This window comes from Bos javanicus, chromosome 3, assembly GCF_032452875.1.
Source record: "Bos javanicus breed banteng chromosome 3, ARS-OSU_banteng_1.0, whole genome shotgun sequence".
NCBI classification, from domain to species: domain Eukaryota; kingdom Metazoa; phylum Chordata; class Mammalia; order Artiodactyla; family Bovidae; genus Bos; species Bos javanicus.
The window spans coordinates 2,721,298-2,744,069 of NC_083870.1; the positions used below are offsets into that span (position 1 = coordinate 2,721,298).

The 22,772-nt window shown below is 49.0% G+C and overlaps 1 protein-coding gene across 2 annotated transcripts in view; it reads left to right on the top strand.

The window, feature by feature from the left end:
- The first annotated feature begins 3,143 nt into the window (after positions 1-3,143).
- Positions 3,144-22,772, top strand: part of FAM78B (family with sequence similarity 78 member B) — a 106,434-nt gene continuing 86,805 nt past the window's right edge. For both annotated transcript variants that reach the window (XM_061399672.1, XM_061399662.1), the window contains exon 1: positions 3,144-3,762. In XM_061399672.1, coding sequence (XP_061255656.1) covers positions 3,500-3,762 — 263 coding nt within the window. In that variant the 5' untranslated portion in view covers positions 3,144-3,499. The remainder of the gene's footprint in view (positions 3,763-22,772) is intronic.

Sequence of the window (22,772 nt, forward strand, 5' to 3'; positions counted from 1 at the left end):
TACCTTGGCCCCATATTTATAGAACCATTAAGAATCTAAAAAAGATCCCTTACATTTTTCAGTTACACTTTACTGCTTTTTATAGTGGAAATTATAAGTCATGGTGATATTCATAATTCTGGTAAGGTCATGGATGAACCCTTTGAGAATGTCAGGGGTCCACGTCTGTGAATAATGAATTTTATTTTATTGGCACTCTACTGGATATAACACGCTCTCATTTTAAATTGGAAAAATAAGATATATTCTCTATTATATGATTTTCTTATAATTTGGAGAAGACTACTATTGCCCTTCCCTGTTTATAAAGGCTCAGTATGTATACCAGAAGACAAAGAATAATATTTATCCACAAAATTGCAGCCTGACAAATCAACATAGATAACTAAATTCCCCCAACTGAATGCTTTTCCCTTAGTCTATTTCCTGTAACTTAATAACCACTGAAACTTCAATCTGGCCCCCTCCCCAAAATACCTCAAACTTAACATGACAACACACAACCTCAATCTGCTTCCACTTGTCACCTTGTTTTGGCTATTAGGATCACATGTATTTAATTGCTGAAGCTGGAAAACTTAGAACTGGCCAGATTCTTCTCTTAACATCTAATCAGTTACCAAGTAAATCGATGTTACCTCTTAAATGACTCTCAAAAGCAATCGGGCCTCTCCAGTCCCCTGGCACTGCCCTAGCTCAGACCCAAATCATCTGGCATCACAATATTCTGACACAGTGCCTCTAACCTGTCCTTCCTCTATCCCCCAAGTTGATAGAGAGTAATTTTTCTCAAAATGCAAATCTTGCATTCATTAGTTTCCACTGAAGATAAAAATATGGTTCCATCAATAACTGGTTCCTGGCCAGTGAGTCTGATGCCCATGGGTCTACACATAACACTTTGAGAATTGCACTGACTGTGAGCTGTTTATTTTCCTAATTATGCGGTGTTCTTTCATACCTCTATGCATTTTTGTATTTATCCAATTCTTGTGCTGCCCGGCCTTTTCACTCCTGTACTCTTAGCGAATTTCTACCAGACCTTGTAGATTCAATTCAAATGCCACTGCTTCAGGAAAGCCACGTGTGAATCTCTCAGTGGCTCCTCTATCTGGGCTCCTGTGGCCCTGAAAACATGCTATTAAAGCACGTGTCACAGTTCACAGCAAGAACGTGGTAACAAAGTTATCTTCTCCTGTGATCCACAAGCTCTTGTCTTTGAATCCTAGTATTTAGCACGATGCTTGGCTCCTGCCACGCGGTCAGTGTTTGCTGAATGGAAGGACCAGCGATTGAGATTGGTGGTTACATGGTAAAATGAGAGAAGCATGTTATCAAAGGGCAAAAACTATATTTTTTGTTAACTCTAAACTGAATCAAGGTGCCAGGAAAGTTAAAATAAGGATAGGGTACTTTTAGATCTCAACTGACTTTTAAATTACTCATCACATCTGTCCTTAGCTAAAGACTAACTCTAACCAGCGTCCTGTGCAGCCTAAGTCAGAATATTTCATACTTGGACACTGGATGCAACAAATGCTCAATGACCATGGAAGAAGTACTTAAAAAGAAGGTACTGGCTTTAAAAATACAAATGGGAAAAAAATGCCCAGTAAAACCATTTGCTTTTTTTTTTTTTCCCTGTTCGGTATTTTAGAGCGCAATATCAGACACAGGGCATCACACTGTACACAATGTCCAACATCTGTGGTGGCAGTCTCCACTAAACAGTTACTGTGATGCTGTTTTTTGTTCACTCATTCATTCACTCACAAAAACTGCTGTGCAGCTACTGCGGGCCAGTCACCATAGCACAAGTAAAGGAAAGAACAGGTCCCTGAGATCCAGGATTTCTACAGGACAGATGGATTACTACAAATGGCCCTGGACTTGTATCATTAAGCAGTTACTATTTAAATCCAGCCCGGTTCCAAAAATGTTCTCAAGTTCTCCTTGTACTTAACAGGTCACAGGTTACCTTGGGTAACCTCAAGAACGCTGCTAAGCATTCTAATGCAGCCAGTCTGTAACGCAAGGCATAACCCGTCTTGGGACACAGCTACATTCAAAATGCAGCGTTTAGGGTACGTTCACTACTGCTCTAATCTCCCAGTGGGTAGGGGTTTGCTGAAAGTCGGTTTTCTAAGAAGGAAAAGATTTGGATGAAGACAGATGATGAGTGAAGCTGAGTTCGAACTTCAGCCAAAACTCTTGGCGTGTTAGGGCACGGATGAATTCTCTGGATACCCTCACCATGTAGAGTGGTGCAAAGAAAAGCTTCCAGGGCAAACCCAGTCAGGGAAAGACGTAAATTCACTGCATTTAGCACCATACTGGAGCCCAGACTTCGGCCTTCTTCAGGGTAAAATACTAGGGGAGCTCAAGCCTAATTCTTAACAAACTACATTATAAATGACGGGCCAATCTCAGATATAGCTGCTCCCCTAACCCTTAGGCTGCCCCATAGGTTCACTGCCGGGTTCCCAGCCAGACTCTGGACAGCGCCCCGCCCTTCTCGGTCCCACCCACTCACCCCAGAAGGGGTCCCCGCAACCCCCAAGCCCACCCCTGGAGAACCACCCACTGCAGCCCCGCCCCTCCCGAGACCCACGTGTCGGGCCCCACCCCGGCGCTGGCGGCCCTTTAAACACCCCCACCCTTACACAGTACCCCCCCACCCCGACCCTAACGGCAGCCGGAGAGGGACAAAACTCATGGCGTTCAGCCAGCTTCCTCCGCGGATCTCGTCCCGGACTGCCCTGCCCGTGGGGCCTTCCACCCTGGGTCACAGCCCCTTGCGGCCCCGAGCCCGCGGCGGCCCGGCAGAGGAGTGTCGCAGCGGCCCAGCTGCGGGGCGGGGCCGGCGGGAGAGCAGGTCTCCGCCGCTGCCACGGCTGCCTCCGCCTGCTGCTCAGGCCGCCCGCTCGCCCGCCGCTGGGTGCGCTGCACGCGGGGGGCTGCCGCGGTGCAGAGGTTCATGCAGCGGCGGCGGCGGCGGCGGCGGCGGCGGCGGCGGCTGCTGCCGCTGCCGCCGCGGAGGCAGACAGACCGGGCGCTGCCGCCGCCGCCGCCCTCCCCCGGCTCCATGCCGCCACCGCTGCCGCCTCCTCCTCTCCGGCGAGGGGCGGGGGGCTCCGGCCCGGGGTGGGCACCACTCCTCGCAGCGCCGCTCCCCTCCCTGCCCTCCGCTAGGGCCCTGGAGCTGGCGGGGGCGCCCGCTGCCTTCTAGGAGCGCACGCTCTCCGCGCGCCCTGCGGGAGAGAGGGGGCGGGCGTGGGCGGGGGCGGGCGGGCGTCGGGGCAGCCGGGACCCCGCAAGGCGGCGAGAGGAGGGGGCTGCCTCGGAGGATGCCCGGCGGCGGCTCCCCGCTCTTGGGCGCGAGCTGAGCCGGACCCAGAGCGGGCGGCGCGTCGCCATGCCGGTGTGACGGGCGCCCCCGGCTGCCCGCGCGGTCCCCGGCGCTGCCCCACGCCGCGCCGCGCCGGCGCCGGGCGGCAGGATGGGCTGTATCCAAAGCATTACCTGCAAGGCGCGGATCCGGCGCGAGAACATCGTCGTGTACGATGTGTGCGCCACCATCGACCAGTGCCCCACGCGCATCGAGGAGACCTCGCCCATCGTCCTGCGCTACAAGACCCCCTACTTCAAAGCTTCAGCCCGCGTGGTCATGCCCCCCATCCCCCGCCACGAGACCTGGGTGGTGGGCTGGATCCAGGCGTGCAACCAGATGGAGTTCTTCAACACCTACAGCGACCTGGGCATGTAAGCGACCGGCCGCGCAGAGTAGGAGCGGGCTTCGTGGCAGGGTCTCTCCCCACCCCGACCCTCCTCCCCAGCTCCTTCTTACTGCTCTCCCCATCCTTTTTATAAACCTTCCTCCCGCCTCCTTTTCCATCTCCCTCCTCCCTACGCTTTTGTCTCAGTGACAGGGCTGATGTGTGTAGGGAGGCTCCTCGCGAAGGCATTTTCTCGTAGTTTGCTTCTGATTCCCTATGAATGCTAGGAGCACGGTGCGGGGCGGGAAGAACGCTCTGAGGAGGGTTCAAGAGACGGAGGTGGGGGTGGCTGGCTAGTGCCCTGGGAGTTTCGGGGCGCCGTCTGTGGTTTGCAGGGCTTCTGGGGAAGAGTTTGGGGGGACCTGTAGAGAGTAGTGGAGTGTTGGGGGCGCGTGGACTGTACCGCGCGTGCTTTGGAGAAACCCGAGCCGGTTTGGAGAGGAAGGTCCCAGGCGTCCAGCCTGGACTTGGTCTGCCCTTGTTCCTTCGACTGTTGACTTCGAGTTCTTGTACCCCGAACCGGAAAGCCTGGAGGCGTTTCCATCCGGAACCGCACACCCGACAGCCACCTCTCTGGCTCAGCGCCCTCCTGAAGAGTACTGGAGGTGGTGGGAGTGGGAAGGCTCCGGGCGCGTCCCAGCGGAGCGAGGCTGATGGCCTTGTGCGAGCAGCCTCTGATTGGCGTGGTGCGATACGTGTCTTTGCTCAGTGAAAGTATGGGTCTCATGTCGGTCTAGGGTCTTTACTTACTCCAAAACTTTATTCTCCGGCGCTGGGAGGGATTCCCCAGCGCCCACCGCCGAATTCTGTCGGAGAGATGGGAGCTCTCCAACTTCTTTCAGCAGCGCCGCTCGGCGCGCGCCTGGCTCCGCAGCTGCGGTGGAGACCCGGGATCGCGGCGACTCCTCTGCCGCCAGGGGCCGACAGCCTGCCCCGGAACCGCAGGCTGCTGACAGTCGCGTCCAGGACTTTTTTATTAACTAAATTTTCATAACTCCCTGCCAGACTCCTTTCAGAAGTACACTCTACACAGTTGGCAACTACAATGGCTAAAAGGTTTGGGGCCTGCATTTTGCCTGCTGTTACAATGTAGGTCTAAACACCCTAATTAGCTTGCAGCCCGTAGGGAAACCCTCTTCTGAAAAGTCAGCCTCATTTCATTAGTAATCTAAAACTCCAGAGTTCCCAAGGTTCATCTTTTGAATATGGATATAAGGTGGGAGAGTTTCCATTTTAAAAGGTCAAACTATCTTTTTAACAGCAGTTTGCAGGCTTTTTATTGCACTTTGGGAGCATGTAAGTTAACACTAGTCATAGGTGCTAAAAGGAATTCTGACAGGTTGCTTTGTCTCTCCGGGCTTCCACTCCCACCCTTTTCCCCACCCCAGAGAGTCTGAACTTTCCTCTCTAATCATAAAAATACAATTCTGGAGAAAGCTCCTTCCTAGGGAAGATGTGTGACAGCCCGGTTTACTCCGTCTCTGCACCCGGAGTGTTCTTGTCTTTCTGGAAGGCAGCTGGATGTGAGAAATAGGGGAAATCTTATTTGGGGTGAATTCTGGTGGCTCAGATGGTAAAGAATCTGCCTGCAATTCAAGAGATCCTAGTTCAGTCCCTGGGTTGGGAAGATCCCCTGGAGAAGGAAATGGCTACCTACTCCAGTATTCTTGCCTGAAGAATCACATGGACAGAGGAGCCTGGTGGGCTACAGTCTCAAAGAGTCGGACACAACTGAGCAACTAACACACATGCCATTTAAAAACATACAGCCCCTCAAAAGAATTATTATATCTGAACATGTGTGTCTTTTAAAGATTTTTTTTTTAAGAAACTCATTATTTCCAGCTAAATCAGAGAAAGCCCCAGACAGGGCAAGGGCACCCTCACGTTTGTTCTCTTGGCCTGGCCCTGACGGCAGTGTGCAGCATTGGTTGGGGGCAGTAATTGCAGCCTGGGGCCACTCTGGGAGACACAAGGTGGGACTGAGCCGAAAGTCTTATTTTTCCCAAGACTGCACAGCCAAGAGTCTCTGCTGCCTCACATCTCCTGTAAATTAGTAATCTGAAAGTAAATAAATCATTCTTTCATAAAAGAGAATATATTCCACGTCAGGAGAAGCCAAGGTGAGGTATAAACAGACATGGTAGTTGAACTTCCTTGACTCTATGAGATGTGTCTACATGGGAACCCACTTTAGGGTGTGAGTTGGTGTCCGCTCAGAGGGACACATTCTCCCTGACCCTTCCTTGCTGAGTTCTTGCCTTTGGGATTTGGAGGGGAAAAAAAGTTCTGCCTTTAAACTACCACTTTCAGTATTTTAAGATTCTTGCTTTTCATGTTGTTGTTGGCAGGGGACAAAAATAGTCCCCAAGAAATCGTAAAACATATTATTTTAGATTTGTGTCCAGGGGCCTCCTGTCTTTGTGGCTGCAATAATGGCTGTGTGTGTTTAAGGCCTCTTTGGAGCCTGCATTTGATTGAACCAATTTCCACGAAATGTTTGAGCCCTGAAAACTTGGCCAATGTAAACTTTCTGATAGAAACCCATATTGCATGAAAGTCACTGCAGCCTATTAGTTATTATGTCCATTTTAGCCAGTACCTTGAGTGGAGAAAACACCACAGGCTGAATTCTCCCCCCTGTGTAATGCTCTTGTTACATGAAGTATGGTATGATGAGAGACTATAGGTTATAAAACTGCCTTTTTCAACATTTCAAAGGGACTATGCCAGAGGAAACCTGCAACTTAAAATGCCAAGAAAATTTATCTATAGGTTTAAAGAAAACATGAGCTTTCATGGTTTAAATTTCTCCACATTTCCAAGAAAGAAAAGGCTTCTACAAGAGCATTTGAAGTAGCTGATGGTCAGGATGGCCAGAGCTTAATTTGAACTTTAACTCAAGTGACTTGAAACTCCCTCTAGTGATTCTGTAGGGAGCAGGCTATTAATGCTTGTGGCCCCCATTTCTTTCTCATTTGGCCCTGATGAACCTGCTCCTGCAGCCCTGCCAAGACTGCTGCAAGGCTTCATCCTTCAGGGAGGAAGAACCACTGGATTTTCTCAGTCAACCCATCAATAAACAAATGTTTATTTTACCAACTGCCTCTGATGTACCAGTGCCAGCAAAGAAAACAAAGGAATAAGCAGGCAGCTTCAGTGTTCCTCAGTGCAGGAGGTAAGTAGGGGCACAGGCAGAAAAGGCCAGTGCTCCCAAGTAATATAGGAGAAATGCCAGAGAAAGGGACCAGGCCAGGTATTCTCGATATGTAAAGACTCAAGCTGGATGCAAGGGACTGGTGAGATTCAGCCAGGCAAGGAGGAGGGGCTAGTTCTAAAGGGCAAAACCAGCAAATACATGGAGTAGGCAAATATAAGGGGGCGCACAGAGGCAGTAGAGGAGCTTTCAAGGTGAAGAACAGTGGGCGATAAGGTCAGAAGGGGTCTGCTGGGAAGGCCTGGAAGAGTAGATCTGGAAAAGGGAAGCTTGAGATCAGATCTTCTTAACCAAAAGAGTATGAGGAAGCGCTTCATACCCTTTCAGTGCCTCTTGGGCATACAGGAGCTTTTCAGTAGAGACTTAAGACCTTTATGATAGAACAGGGTTTGTTTTATTTTCTAATTTATTGATATAGTTGACTTACAGTGTTGTGCCAATTTCTGCTGTACAGTGGAGTGATTCAGCCTACATATGGACAGGGAGGCCTGGCATGCTGTGATTCATGGGGTCACAAAGAGCTGGACACGACTGAGCGACTGATCTGATCTGATCTGTTATTTGGGGGGGCTCAGCCCATTAAGAATCCACCAGCAATGCGGGAGACTGGGTTCAATCCCTGGGTTGGGAAGATCCCCTGGAGCTGGGCATGGCAACCCACCCCCGTATTCTTGTCTAGAGAATCCCATGGACAGAGGAGACTGGCAGGCTACAGCCCATGGGGTCACAAAGAGTCAGACATGACTTGGAGGACTAAGCACAAGTACATATATGTGTACACACACACACACACACACACACTCTTTTCTGTTACGGTTTATCACAGGATAGAGCGCAGTTCCTGTACAGCACGGTAGGCCCTTGTTGTTTATCTGTTGTATGTGTGATAGTTTGCATCTGCTAATCTCAGACTCCCAATCCATCCCTCCCCCCACCCCATGATGGAAGTTTTGAATGCTAGAGTACAATACCCAAGAGTAAGGAGTGGGGTTCATGTGCCAAAGATGCAGGCAAAGCTGAGGTCAGGGGGAGAGCCGGCAGCGGCTGAAGGCCCTTCCCGCTCCCTCCGCGCCTAGGTGTGGTGTCTTCTAGAGCTGTAAGGGTCAGCTGTGGTCAGCTTAGGGCTGACAGTGTAGGGCTTGGAGAGCCTTGGCCTGGGTGCAGCTTGAGGAGCTGGGAGCTTACGCCTCACCTTCAGGAGACAGCTCCTGCCTGTCTCTCTCCTCCTCCCGCAGAGCCAACATTACTGAGGGTTTGTCTATCCCCACCCACCTCTGTTACCGTTTCAGTTTATTCCAAGCTGGTTTCTCTCAGTTCCAAATTTGCGCTTGCTCAGCTCGTCTGGGCTTTCCATATTTCCAGATCCAGCGGACACTTACCTTTTCATCAATATTCCGCATGACAGCTTTCCTGTGTCTTGAGTCACTTCCATCATTTAGCCCTCCTGCTGTTTTTCTGGCTGTTCCTCTATCTGACCTCAAAGTGCAGTTCACTGGGACACTTCTCATTCTGTACTGGATGGATAGTTATTTCATCCATCCCAAGGGCACCAGATGGCCTCTGGGACAGAGTCACCTGCAGTACAGGCATATGTGTCTACACAGTGTCCACTTGGCTGGCTGGAAGAAATCTCAAGCTCAGCGTATCCAAACCTGTGCTCTCGATCTCCGCTATAGCTCCCACCCAAAAGCTGCACCTCTGCTGTTCTTTCCCATCTTAGTAACACCTTCAGTCCCTGGGTTGCTTCAGCTGAAAATCCGTTTGTCACTGTAGATATTTCCCCCGACATTCATTCCATTATCAAATCCTGCTGATCCCATCCCGCAGATAACTAATCCAGCCACCACTTTCTATGCCCACCTCTTCCAGTGTAGGACATATCACCATCCCCTATCACTTGCTCCGACAGAGGATTTCTGACCAAACTTGCCACTTCTGTTCTTGCCCTCCCCCATATGTTCCAGCCTATCCCCCATATGATAGTCAAGTGACATTTTAGAAATGTAAATACTGTTGCTTTCTTGCTTAAACCCTTTAATGGCTTCCCTTTACAATCCCAGGATGAAATTTGCAAATCTCTTCCCACTCTGAATGTCTGTTCTTAAGCCCCTTCAACCTTTTTTCATTTCTTCAGAGAAACTAGCTTCATCCTGATTCAGAACTTCTCCATGTGCTGCTCTCTGTCTGAAATGCTCTACACACCTACCCTTTTCTAGCAAATTCCTACTCCTCATTCAGGTCTCAGCCGTTACCTCAGAGAGGCAACCCTGAGTTCATAGTTTATATTAGGGTTGTCCTGTTCTCTTGAATAACACACTATTCTTTTAGTTGTTACCGTTAATAAGCCAGTATTTATATGTTTATGTAACTTCTGATTTATCTACAAGACTGTAAGCCCCATTAAAGCAGGTATTATATACATTTTATTTCTCTGTGAATAGTGCTTGGCCCATAACAGGTGTTAAACATTTGATCAAAATAAAGGAGCCCTTTTTCTAACCTCAAATAGTCTGTGTCCCTTTCAAAAAATCATGTCTCTCTGGAAAATTAGCCTTTCATGTAAAACCTAGTGCTAATTCCACAAATCTCTCCAACTCCCGACACTCCAGCAGTCACTTGACACACGAGCAGTTGAACTCCACCGTGCTTCTGTGTCATTTTGAGCTGCATCGTCCCATGAGATTCCCTGCTCCTCAACCCAGGGCACGTGTATGCCGCTCCCCCTGTTTCCCTGCCGTCTTCTGCACACCAGGAGTGGGGTTCAGTAAACACTGAGGCCTGCCTGTCACGTTGCCTGCTGCAGAGTGGCATTCAGCTGAATGCCATGTCCCATGCCCAAGGAGCTGGGACATGGAAGCCGTGTCCTAGCACAGCTCCACCTGCATCATCAACTCATGGCCTGAACTCCGGGACTTCTGGAGGTGATGGTCCTAGCCAGGCCGAGTAGGGCGATTGCCCCCCTTGTTCAGGGCAGCACGTGCAGCATAGCTTTGAGCGTGGCCCTCACTGGTCATCGAGATGCCTCCTTCAGGCACTTTGCTCTTGCGTCCCAGGAGCCAGATGAGTGTGAGGTGCAGTGTCCCACCAGGCCCAGTGCCCCTCAGCAGCTGGCGGCCACGTTCTCAGTCTCCCTGTGGAGACCAGAACCGACACCCCTCCCCCATTCCCATGACGCCCCCAGTCAGGGGCCTTATTATCTGGAAGTAGTGAAGGCGGATCCTCACCAGAAACGATGGGGACCCCTGTCCCAGAGCATCAGATGGGAAAGCAGGATGCAATTCCCTTATTAAAGTCCTGAGTGCCCTTGAAAGGGAGGCAGCCTAACCCTTTGCCTCTAATCTTCTCCATCTCGGCAAAAGAGGAGCAGCAACAGATTAGCTGGTCTTATCAGGAAGCATTAATCTCACTGGAGATAAAGCACAACTCTGGAGTTGGAGGGGGTTAGAGGAACAGGCAAGGAAACATGATTCAGAAAAAGAAGGGGAGCAGTACGTGGGAGTTAAAAACAAAATGTGGCTTGTGTAGCATGGGATGCTGAAACACAGCTGCGCTGGGTGGAGAAAGCAGGACAGGTGAGCTGGGAGGTGCGGAACTGCAGGGTGTCAGCGACCTTCCCCATGACAGCAGCGGCAGATACTGTTTGTGGGGTGAGGTCTGCACATGCTTCATGATCCAGGTTAAAGGAGGCTGCCAGTTGAGTCAGGAAATGCAGAATCTAGTGTAAGATGCAAGATCCCAAACATCCCCTTCCCTCTGATTTGTGGAGTGCTGCGATCTTGTCTCATCCTCCCTATTATGACCCTGGGAGCTAGATGCTCTGATTATATCTGTTGAGAAAACTAAGGCTCAGGGAGTCAGAGGACTTGCCTGAGATCATGCATCTAGTTGGTGGCTGAGCTGAATCTTGGTAAGAGGGTGGGGCCAGGAGGGTGAGATACCAGGTCCATCCATTGCTGAGCTCATTCCCTGGGAGCAGGGGGACACCTCCTCACCTCTCAGGGACCCAAGCTGGCCAGGACTGCAGGTTTTAGTCCTGTGCTGTCTCCTCCAGGATCTTCCCTTGGGCTCACATGTCAGCCCAAATGGGCAGCCCTGGACCCCAGACCCCTCAGTTATTGTACTTGTGAGCCCTTTCATCCCTCAAACTCTCCACACAATTGCTGTTTGGACAGATGATTAAGAGGAAAAAAGAGGACCCCCTTCTGGTAGTGGGAAGGACCCCTGGCTCTACCCTCACTCATCGGACTTTCCGCTGGCTCCTAGGAATTCTTATACTATTATTGCAAGGTTCACTCAGGCCTAGCTGTGTGGACTGTGTGTGCTGTGTTAGCTGTGTGGACCCCACTCCCTCAGCAGCTCTGACACAAGCCAGTTGGAACTGTCCACTGTGCCAGTTGAGGGTATACCAGCTCTCTTTCCAGCACAGAGATTTGAGTCAGAAGATCTTGGATTTGATTCTGAGCCATATGACCTTTGGCAAATTCCTTAACAATCAATCTAGTGTCTAGTTCGCGTTCATGTAAATAGACAGCAAAAAGTCCTGTGCTGTCTACTTGGCTGGGGGTCAGGAATCAAGTGAGATGAAAACCGTGAAAGTGCTCTCCAGACTGGTGTATTGTGCACGTGTTTTTTTGTTTTGTTTTTTTATAGCGCATGACTCTTGTTGGGCTTCCCACGTGGCTCAGCAGTAAAAAATCTACCTGCCAATGCAGGAGATGTGGGGTCAATCCCTGGGTTGGAAAGATCCTCTGGAGAAGGAAAGGGCAACCCACTCCAGTATTCTTGCCTGGAGAATTCCATAGGTGGAGGAGCCTGGTGGGCTCCAGTCCATGGGTTCGCAAAGAGTCAGACATGACAGAGCAACTAAACAGCAACATGGCTGTTGTTACTAGAGGGTGACTCTGGATCAGCCTCAAGGAACAGGGAGGTTGTGGCTTCCCGCACAGAGAGAAGCATTCACACTCTGGGGAAGGGTCCCTCGTGCATCAGCCACACTCCCCCAAGTGCCACTCAGAGTCAGAGGGGAGGAGAAAGGCTCACTTTATACTTCAGATCCAGGGCTGTTTTTCATTCATACTCAGAGGAAGGGGGTAGCTGCTACCTTTTGTCCCACCCAGAGGTTGCCCTCCCAGATCTGCTCTGAGCTGTGGACTCTGGGCAGCAGCCAGGACCCTGCCGCTCCCAGTCCTTGGCGCCATGCCTGCATCTCAGCCAGGTCCTCATGGGGACTGCCAGCCCTGCCCCCAGACCCCCTGATGTCAGTGTCAGTTAGGCCCCAGATGAGAAGTCAGGGACTTGGGGCTGGAGTGATACTGTGCTGTCCCTTTTCAGGAAGGTCTGGAGTTTCCAGCCTGAGTGGGCAATGAGACCCACACCTGAAATAATTTGTGTCCAAAACTATTTCTAATACATTCTTCCTGATACATCTTATAGTAGATCTTTAACTTATACTTTCATGAATTTGTCCCTTTAGAAGGCAACCTCACGTAATCCTGAAATCATGAGACCTATGTAGGACAGCCGTTTTTCCTATTTTAGATAAGCAAGCTGATTAAATAACTAATGTACTCAAGGTCACTCACTGTGGCAGGCACTGGTAGAATCAGGGCTGCCTCATGCCCTCCTGTGCCAAGTGCATGGTCTGTGCCAACCCTGTACAGGAGGTGGGGATGAGAGAGGTCATCCCCAGGGTTGTGTACATGGAGCCCCAGGGGCAGTCGGTGCACAGGCATTTTGGAGGGCATCATTTATGGTCTCTGAAGATAAGAGTGGGCAGATAGGAACATCCAAATGTGTTCCAAAAAGGCAAACAGAAATTTTCAGGCTGTCCAATTAAGCAAAATAAATAAGGCCGTGTGTCACCTGACGGCGCCTCGGTGGGGTTACTGTGACAAGCCTGTCTCAAAAAGCCTCTGGCTGACTGATTCTCTGGAGACCTGACCTTTCCAAGCTGGCGTGTGGGCTATGTCAGGCCAGGGTGCCTAGAGGCTGTCAGAAGTCTGGCTAATGGGAAGCAATAAATCGGCATCCTCAGTCAGCAAGCTCAGCAGCATCCTGAAGGGACAGGCAGGCCAGGGAGGTCACGGTTTGTGGGCACGAGTGGTGACAGGGACAGCCTTTGGCAAGGCTGGAAACTGCCAGAAACAGGCAAAGGAAATGTTCCTTTGCCCTGGGCATGGGTAAGGGGAGTGAGTCAGGATCTGGCATGTGTCGGGAGGGAAGGATGAAGAATGAGAAATGGCTTTCTCCCTCCTCCTCCTCCCAAGAACCACCAGCTGAGCCTCCATTCCAAAATGGCAAATGACAGCCTTCACACCAAAGCCTGGGCAACTCGCTTCAAGACCAGGCTTTAACTGACTCGAATATCTGAGGCTCTTTCAAATTTCCATAAATAAACTTCACTGTTTTTTTTTGTTTGTTTGTTTTTGTTTTTTGAGGAAGGATAAGAGATTTGTGCTAAAGAACTAAACCCAAATTCCTGTTGAAGATGTCTTCCTGACCCTTGGAGCCAGGGAGCTTGTCTTCCTGGGACACATGTACACTTTAAGAAATGGGCAGGCATTAGGCTATTGTCTGTCTCCCACGAGGCTGTAAACAATGTATTCAACTTAATGATGATCACAGCCACCATTTATTGAAGACTTCGCCAGTGCTAGATACTTCGTATGCTCTGAGAGCCAGGTACCATACTATCCCCACATTAGAGATGACAAAACCAAGGCCCAGAGAGAGTGGGTAACTTCCCTAGCATTAACCAGCTCACAAGCAACAGAGCTAGGATCGGAACCCAGAATTCCAGTGATTCCTTACGATGTTTCACTGCTGCATTAAGGCCAAATGGTAGAGTGAATGGATGAACACATGGGTGAGCAGAGAGCGTTCAATATAATGCCTTGAGTGCTTGCCTTTGTCCTTGCTGTGGAGACTCAGGGAACAAAGGGTTTAAATCACTTTGGAAGCAGCCAGTCTCGTCGCCTCCCAGCTGGTTTGCTCAGCTGGTCCAGGCATGTTAATGAGATCAGGGTCTTGGGGTCAGACCCAGGGGACCCTCCCAGCACCCAGGTCAGCACTCTCTGCCCTTCCAGCTGCCTCGCATAAGACTGCCTCCAGGTACCAGTCATAGCAGACTCTAGGTTACAGGGCAGAGGCACAGCCGGGAAAATGCGAGTCAACAGAGTCACCTTTGACTTGGGGGTGTTAGGGCCATGTGAGAAATCGTGTAGCCCAGCCGCTCACGTTACAGACGGGGACAGTGAGCCCCAGAGAGGTGCACTGACACAGCGAGTGAGTGCTGGAGCCGGGAAGAGACCCGGGTCTCTTCTGACTCCACAGCCAACGTTCTTCACCACCAGGCTGCACTGGGCCTGACGGGGAGCAGGTAGCTCACTCCATGAGTCAAGGCTGGTGCACCCCGGTCTGTAATGCAGTCGTCAGGGGTCAGCGCCACCTATTTCTCATTTGTTGAGGGTCCGAGTCTGTGGGCCACCCAAGGGAGGCCAAAGCACAGCCCTTCTGCACAGAGAGGAAGTCAGATGGGCCCTGGGGAACAGCTACCCAGGTGCCAGGAGCACAGAGACCAGCCTCTTCCCAGTGTCCATAGGCAGTGATTAGCAAACCAGAAAGGAGAGGGGCTCCCCGGAGACGCCCGACACAGATGGCAGGAAACGGGAGGGCTTGGCAGCCAGGGGAGGAGGCATGCATGGAAAAATTGAAAATTGAGATTCGGCCTGGATGCCCAACAACCCAGAATCCATTTCCTCCGCCCCTCAACGCTCCCCATCCCCAGCCCAGGTGCCGAGGCCATCCCCGGGCCCCTGGTCCCCTGCCCACAGGCAGCAGGGTAGCTCCAGGGCCCCTGGCAGCTCCAGAAGAAATGAGATCCAAGTGATGTCAGAGATGGCAGATTGTGAGGGGGCCAGGGCCCTCCCCTGACAGCAGGGCTCAGCTGGGTGGCCCCTGTGGAGCGGGAGCAGATGGGGAGTCTGAAAGGGAGATCCTGGAAGCCTGGAGACTATTTCTATTGTGGCTTTTAGTTGGGTTTTCTCCTTTTTTTTTTTTTTTTTTTGTGAACTCAATACAGTTTAGCGTCGGGTTCTGATCCAGTTTTGCTGTGTCTGCTTACTCTAAAGGAGGTGAGGGCGGGGAGGAGCAGGAGCGAGCAAGCTGGGCTACAGCACAGTTTGCTTTGTCCTTGTTGGGATCTGAGGGATGGATTAGAGGAAGAGGGAGCTGAGTTTGTGCCTCCAAGCAGCCTGTCACCTCTGCCTATCTGGCTGAATCCAAGATCTTTGCACCACTCCAGGCTGCCTCTCCTGAGGAAGATGCTAGAAATTCAGCATGATGTCAGGGAGTCTCCTTTCTCTACACATGGTCCCATTCCAGCGTTAGCCCTCCCTTTCAAAACCTGTACTAGTGACCTACCTCTGGCATTCTCTAGAGGCCTCCGTGGAGGAGGAGGCACCTTTAGGTCTCCTGTCTAATCAGCCTATATTTGGGAAGGCTTTGCCTGCCTTTATCCCTGTCCAACACTTGTGCTGTCTCCGTGTCCATCTCAGTATCTCCCTGCTTGCCCTCTGATCCTGTTTCTGGTCAGGCGCTCTTTCAAGCTGTTGGGCTCTAGCCAGATGCCTGCTCCCAGGCGCCCTGTCTCCTGGCCCTCCTTGTCAGGCTTACTCTGTCCCTCTGATGGGGAGACACAAGTGCAGAGGGAGCTGCTGCCAGAGAAGTTCACACACGCCTCTGTCCTCCTTGGACCCTCCAAGCCTGTCCTGAACTTCCACCTTCGTCTCTTGAGTGAGCATGATCTCTGTAAAGAAAACTGCTTGTGCCTTAAATGGGCAACTAAACTAGTGTTCTGGAGGTCTGATGAGGCAGCCGGAAGAGCTAGAACCAGAGCACCAGAGACAGCCTCAGAGCAGGTGGGGGCAGGGATGAGGAGATCAGTGTGACAAGCCTTCAGGCCTAGGCAGCACACAGTCTGGAGCAGGGAGAGGGGGCATAAAAGGAGGTTCAGAACCTGCTTTACAGCCCTTGGCTTCCCAGCAGCCATCAGAAAGGCCTGGGTGTCCAGAGCAGACCCTCAGACAGAGAGGACAAGTGGCAGGGATAGATGGAGTCCCGGGGAACCATGGGCAGCCTCATTCCTGCCCAGAATGCCGAGATAAGCTCTGGACACTTTGTCTTCCCAGGTGTGAACGTGGGGGGGACTGGCCCATCCTTGTTTGGACCCCACCCCACCGCACAGCCGATGCCACAGAACAACCTCCCGCAGAGGCTTCCCTGCAGAAAAGCCCCCGCAGGAAACTTTCTCCACATGGGTAGTCGAGCTGAGAGGCTTCTGAGATGGAAGGGAGGACCGGAGCCGGGAACTCCAAAGTGGTCTCTCTGCAGCCAAGGCAAACATCCTCCTGCCCGAGCCAGTGCCGGCTCCTCTCAGATGTCTCTGGAAGAGTTCATCTTTTCAGGACCTAAATCCCACCGGGAACCTAGACCATCTGGCTACTAGTGGGGTTGCTAAATCACTGTTGAAAAGACTTTCAGAAATGGACCTGATGCATAATTAGATGGAGAGTTGGACCCAGAGCAAGGCTGACAGAGAGGGGTCTTGCAGATGTAGTGCCAAGGGCCCCTCTCTCCTGCAGAAACCCCAGGCCTCACCGCCGAATGGAAGGAGAGAATTTGTCCGCGTGAGAAGAAGTTTTCATGGAAACTGTCAACCTTAGGATCTGTGCCCAGTTACCTTTCCACCAAGTGGCCAATGGTCTTTCACCAAATAGTGGCGTGGATCCCACATAAAGGCTGAGACATGGGTACAGCCCTCATGGAGGATTGTTTGTATCTACTTGGAATTGAAGATGGTTTCCTCTCCACTCACAGAGGCCATAGTTTCTGCAGTTTGTATCAATGCCTTCAGACTTGGGATTAAGGAGTCACAGGCCAGGTACCCCTACCATCGGACAAACAACCACTATTGAGCCAAGAAGAGTGGGGGTGCTTCTGGATGAGAACACAGGCGTGTTTGTGTGGTTATTCTGAGAAAGAAATCCCCTACTTGGATGCCAAGAGGTTTTTTTCAAGATTTACCCTCAGCATCTGGTGCCTCCTGAAACGTCTGGTTGTCAGAATTGGTATCTAGAGTTACATGCCAGTGTCTGCGTCCACGAGAAGGAAAAGCACCTTGGAGTGTTGTCATGCCATCTTGAAAGAACAAAGACATTGAAAAAGTATTCTCCTAGAAATATCTCTGGTTAAATGGAAGCAGAGTAGCCAGAGAGAAAGAAGTGGGTGGGATGGTCAGGCTGTTTTCACTGGGACAGGTCAAGGGCTAAGTATATATCAACAGTTCAAGAGCGCAGACCAGTTTACAAGGTAGCAATGAACTCTTGAACTGTTTCAAGTCTACATGCAGTTGTTTCCAGTCTCAAGTGTTCATTTTCTTCAGATGCATCCCTGTTTGTCAACAGTGGGATATTTACATGACCCAGGATAGAACTGAGGTGGGTCTCCCTGACAGAAATCACTTTTCATAGGAACTCAAAATTCCAGTACCAGGCCACTCCATTTAACTTCTAAACATTCCCAACGGGCTTCTATGTATGCTTAAAATGAATGTATTTTTACTATTTCTTATGTCCATAAGCTCAAGCTTGTTAGCTGTGTTATGGAAATGTTCTATATTCTTGCCAAGTTTTATCTGCTCAGTCTATCAATGATTGAGAAAGTGTGTTGAAATTTCTCTCTCGCTTGTGTATTCATGACTCTTCCTGCAGGGCTGTCCACTGTCGTTTTATACATTTTGAGCCTGAGCTTGTTTACCTGTTTGATTTTCAGTTTCCTCTTCATTGCTGACTCCAGGGGATTTGTTTTGCAACCTGAACTGTGGATTCAGTAAGAAATTTGTAACGGAGGGTTTTTCAAGATATTTAGTTTACCACAATTATGATTTGCGTACTAGATTCTTCTGTTCCTCAACTATAGACAGAGCTTTTAGTGGCTACTTTTTCCAGTTTGAAGGGATGCCTTTCAAAGCAAGCTGCCTATCTAGGAAAGGTGCTAAGGTGCTTTGATAAAAAGAGCTGAAGTTTCTTAGCACTGACATTGAGGGTGAAGAGAGGAGCTAAGGCACTGTAAGGATCTTGGGCCCACAGCTCAGGACAAGAGTGTCCAACAAGACCCCTGCTCTGTACTGGGCATGAATGACAGGTGCAAACCACTGCCTCAATGGACCCAGCACCTCTGCAATGTGGTAAGCGACTGCTGAATGATAACTGCATTGGCCAACCATTTGTACACAATTCAGGGCCCCGAGATAGCCTTGGCAGGACAGAATGTTCTGCTGGAGAAGAAGCTGCTTTCCTAAGAAACCTCAAGGCCCCACTCAAACACAGGCATCCTCAGTGACTCTCTGTAGTGGCAGAGACATGAGTTGGCTCCAAGATTCCCCACTCTCCTTCCCTGGGCCTTCCCCGCCCCCCCCCCCCCGCCCCGCCCCGAGGCTCACTTTGCACTGGCATTTGGCTTCTGGCAAATGGTGAGCTTGTTTTACCTCCTTCTGTTCCAGATGGCTCTGAGAAGGACCAACAGGAGGAAGGAGGGTGGGAGGGCAGCTGGGAGGCAAAGCTGTCTGCTATTTGGAAGGCATATCCAGGGACCCCTGAGAAGGCATACATGCCTGGCATACATGGCCCTGGCACTCAGCAGGCTGACTGTCTCCAGAGGTAGGGGCTGGGGGTGGAGATTCCCTGTACTGAGCTATTTAGGGCTGTGTAGATCTCAGGGTGGTTGGGGCCACATAAAGCTCAACTTAGATAAAGAAAGACAAAGCTAGCATGTCAGCATTTACAAAAATGCTTTCAAGTATGTTACCTCTGTTGAACTTCATGCTCACTCTTAGAGATGATATTGTCCATATAACAAGGGGAAAACCAAGGCTAAGCAAGTTGTAAGTGATTTGTCAGGTTAAGTGAGGAAGTGGTAACACTTGGTATCTGATTCCAAGTTGATTGTTCCCTTTAGGTAGCTGATATTGGAAGGAAAAACAGTGATAGACCTTTGGAAGCTGAAAAGATGTTGAAATTCCATGCTCTGACTCCTTTAAATTTTTTGCAGGTTAAAAGAAGAGGGGAAAAAAAAAAAAAAACATAAAAAGAGGTAAAAGGAATTGTCCAAGGTCATACAAAAAGTAAAATGGCAGACCACTTAGCAATCCTCAAAGAATTGCATTTATTTTAAAACTTTGTGTTTCTGATAGCATATCAATTCAGTGAATTTCATTTTTTATGAAAGCTTATCATTTCTTTGGGAAATACACTCCATAATGTAATGATAGTCTACAGGAATGGCCTAGCCTAATAGACAACTATATTGGTAAGAAAGGTCCTGACCACAATTGTCAGCTGGGCCTCCTGACTCCTAACTGGTTGAATGAATTGTCTCCTCCTTCACATCCATTTAGTACCCATCAGAAGTCTGAGCTGTGTAACCCACTTGGCTGTCAGTGTAGGTCCATTCCTAACCCAGATATCTATTACTGATTCATCACCTGATAAGCACAAGACAAACAGGAGATGTTAGGTGTTTTACACAAATTGTTGTTGTTCAGTAGCTCAGTCGTGTCTGACTCTTTGCGACCCCATGGACTGCAGCATGCCAGGCTGCCCTGTCCTTCACCATCTTGTGAAGCTTGCTCAAACTCCTGTCCATTGAGTTGGTGATGCCATCCAAGCATCTCATCCTCTGTTGTCCCCTTCTCCTCCTCACTTCAGTCTTTCCCAGCATCAGGGTCTTTTCCAGTTAGTCATTTCTTTGCATCACTTGGCCAAAGTATTGGAGCTTCAGCTTCAGCATCAGTCCTTCCAAAGAATATTCATGATTTGATTTTCTTTGGAATCTGGTTTGATCTCCTTGCAGTCCAAGGGGCTTTCAAGAGTTTTCTCCAACACCACAGTTCAAAAGCATCAGTTCTTCAGTGCTCAGTCTTTTTATGATCCAACTCTCACATCCATACATGACTACTGGAAAAACCATAGTTTTGACTAGATGAACCCTTGCCGGCAGGGTAATGTCTCTGCTTTTTAATATGCTGCCTAGGTTTGTCATAGCTTTTCTTCCAAGGAGCAGGCGTCTTTTGATTTCACGGCTGCAGTCACCATCTGCGGTGATTTTGGAGTGCAATAAAATAAAGTCTGTCACTGTTTCCATTGTATCCCCACCTATATACCATGACATGATGGGACCAGATGCCATGATCTGTTTTTTGAATGTTGAGTTTTAAGCCAGCTTTTTCACTCTCCTCTTTGATCTTTATCAAGAGGCTCTATAGTTCTTCTTCACTTTCTGCCATAAGGGTCCTGTCATCTGCATATCTGAGGTTATTGATATTTCTCCCGTCAATCTTGATTCCAGCTTGTGCTTCATCCAGTGCAGCATTTCATGTGATGTACTCTGCATAGAAGTTAAATAAGCAGGGTGACAATATACGATCTTGAATCTCCTTTCCCAATTTTGAACAAGTCCGTTGTTCCATGTTCAATTCTAACTGTTGCTTCTTGATCTGTGAAACCTATATAGGTTTCTCAGGAGGCAGGTACACAAATTACATCTCATTTAAAGTTCATTTATATTCATCTTATCTCTGTTTCACACATAAAGAAACTGAGGTTTTTGAAAGATCATGTAACTTGCCCAAACTCAACAGTGCTAAAACCAGAATTTAACACCAGGTTCAAAGGACTCCAAACATACGCTCTGACCACCAATATTAGTATATTATTGCTTCATCTGAAAGAATAATTCAAACTCCAGGCGGTGGTTGAGAATGCTGGGAATAGCAAATGATTTGAACATCTGATAACAAAACTATTGCAAACATTCTTACCAAACTGCATGCATATGAAAAGTATTTCAAGATTTATCTGTTAAGCCAAAAAATCAGACTTAACAGAATAGTATCAAAGATTTCAGTTATTTTGTGTTAACAGCTGTCTAGACCCCTTACATCTTACCTTGCATTCATCTGGGGTTTCTGTGTAGGTGGACCACAGCATTGGAGACTCATTGTTGTAGTTATTATTGTTAAAGATAAAGCCATAGGTGAACAGGTAGAGTGTGCCCCTAGGGAGAAGAGCATGGGGTTCATAGCCATTGGTCAGTGAAACTGCATTGTGCTTTACTCCTCTCTGACGGGAAGCACTGTAGCATTAAAAATCATTGACCTTGCAGCCTCTGTACACAGGTTCAAATCCTGCCTCCACCACTTGTGTGTGTGTGTTAGTTGCTCAGTCATGTCTGACTCTTTGCGACCCCATGGACATCTTCTCTGTCCGTGGAATTCTTCAGACAAGAATATTGGAGTGGGTTGCCATTCCCTTCTCCAGGTGGTCTTCCCGACCCAGGATCACACCTGGGTGTCCCGCATTGCCAGCAGATTCTTTACCATCGGAGCTTCTCGGGGAGCCCCTCCCTGCCTCCACCACTTACTAGCCGAGTAACTTCAGGCAGCATAACTAACCTCTCTACAACTCTGCTTCTCCATCCATAATGAGAGGTAATAATATTTCCTACATCATAAAGTTATTAGGAAGATGTAATGAATTCACACTTATAAAGTGCTTAGTATGGTGCCTGATGAGTTGCAGGCATTATGTTTTTGTTACATTTTAAAAAATAGAATGGAAACCACAATTACAGAAAACTAACCAAACTGATCACATGGACCACAGGCTTGTCTAACTCAATGAAACTATGAGCCATGCCATGTAGGGCCACCAAAGACGGACGGGTCATGGTGGAGAGTTCTGACAAAACATGGTCCACTGGAGAAGGATATGGCAAACCACTTCAGTATTCTTGCCTTGAGAACCCAATGAGCAGTAGGAAAAGGCAAAAAGATACGGCACTGAAAGATGAACTCCCTAGGTCAGTAGGTGCTCAATATGCTACTGAAGAAGAATGGAGAAATAGCTCCAGAAAGAATGAAGAGGCTGAGCCAAAGTGAAACCAGTTGTGGATGTGACTGGTGATGGAAGTAATAGCTGAGAAAAGAAGAGAAGCAAAAGGCAAAGAAGAAAAGGAAAGATATATCCATTTGAATGCAGAGTTCCAAAGAATAGCAAGGAGAGATAAGAAAGGCTTCCTAAGTGATCAGTGCAAAGAAATAGAGGAAAAGAGTAGAATGGCAAAGACTAGAGATCTCTTCAAGAAAATCAGAGATACCAAGGGAACATTTCATGCAGAAATGGGCACAATAAAGGACAGAAACTGTATGGACCTAATAGAGGCAGAAGATACTAAGAAGAGATGGCAAGAATACACAGAAGAACGACAGAAAATCTAAGATCACTTACCTAGAGCCAGACATCCTGGAGTGCACAGTCAAGTGGATCTTAGGAAGCATTATTATGAACAAAGCTAGTGGAGGTGATGGAATTCCATCTTTGTATCCTCAAAGATGATGCTGTGAAAGTGCTGCACTCAGTCTGCCAGCAAATCTGGAAAACTGTGCAGTGGCCGCAGGCCACAGGAAAAGGTCAGTTTTCATTCCAATCCCAAAGAAAGGCAATGCCAAAGAATGTTCAAACTACAGCACAACTGCACTCATCTCACATGCTAGCAAAGTTATGCTCATAATTCTCCAAGCTAGGCTTCAACAGTACATGAACCAAGAATTCTAGATGTTCAAGCTGGTTTTAGAAAAGGCAGAGGAACCAGAGATCAAATTGCCAGAAAAGGCAAGAGAATTCCAGAAAAACATCTACTTCTGCCAAAGCCTTTGACTGTGT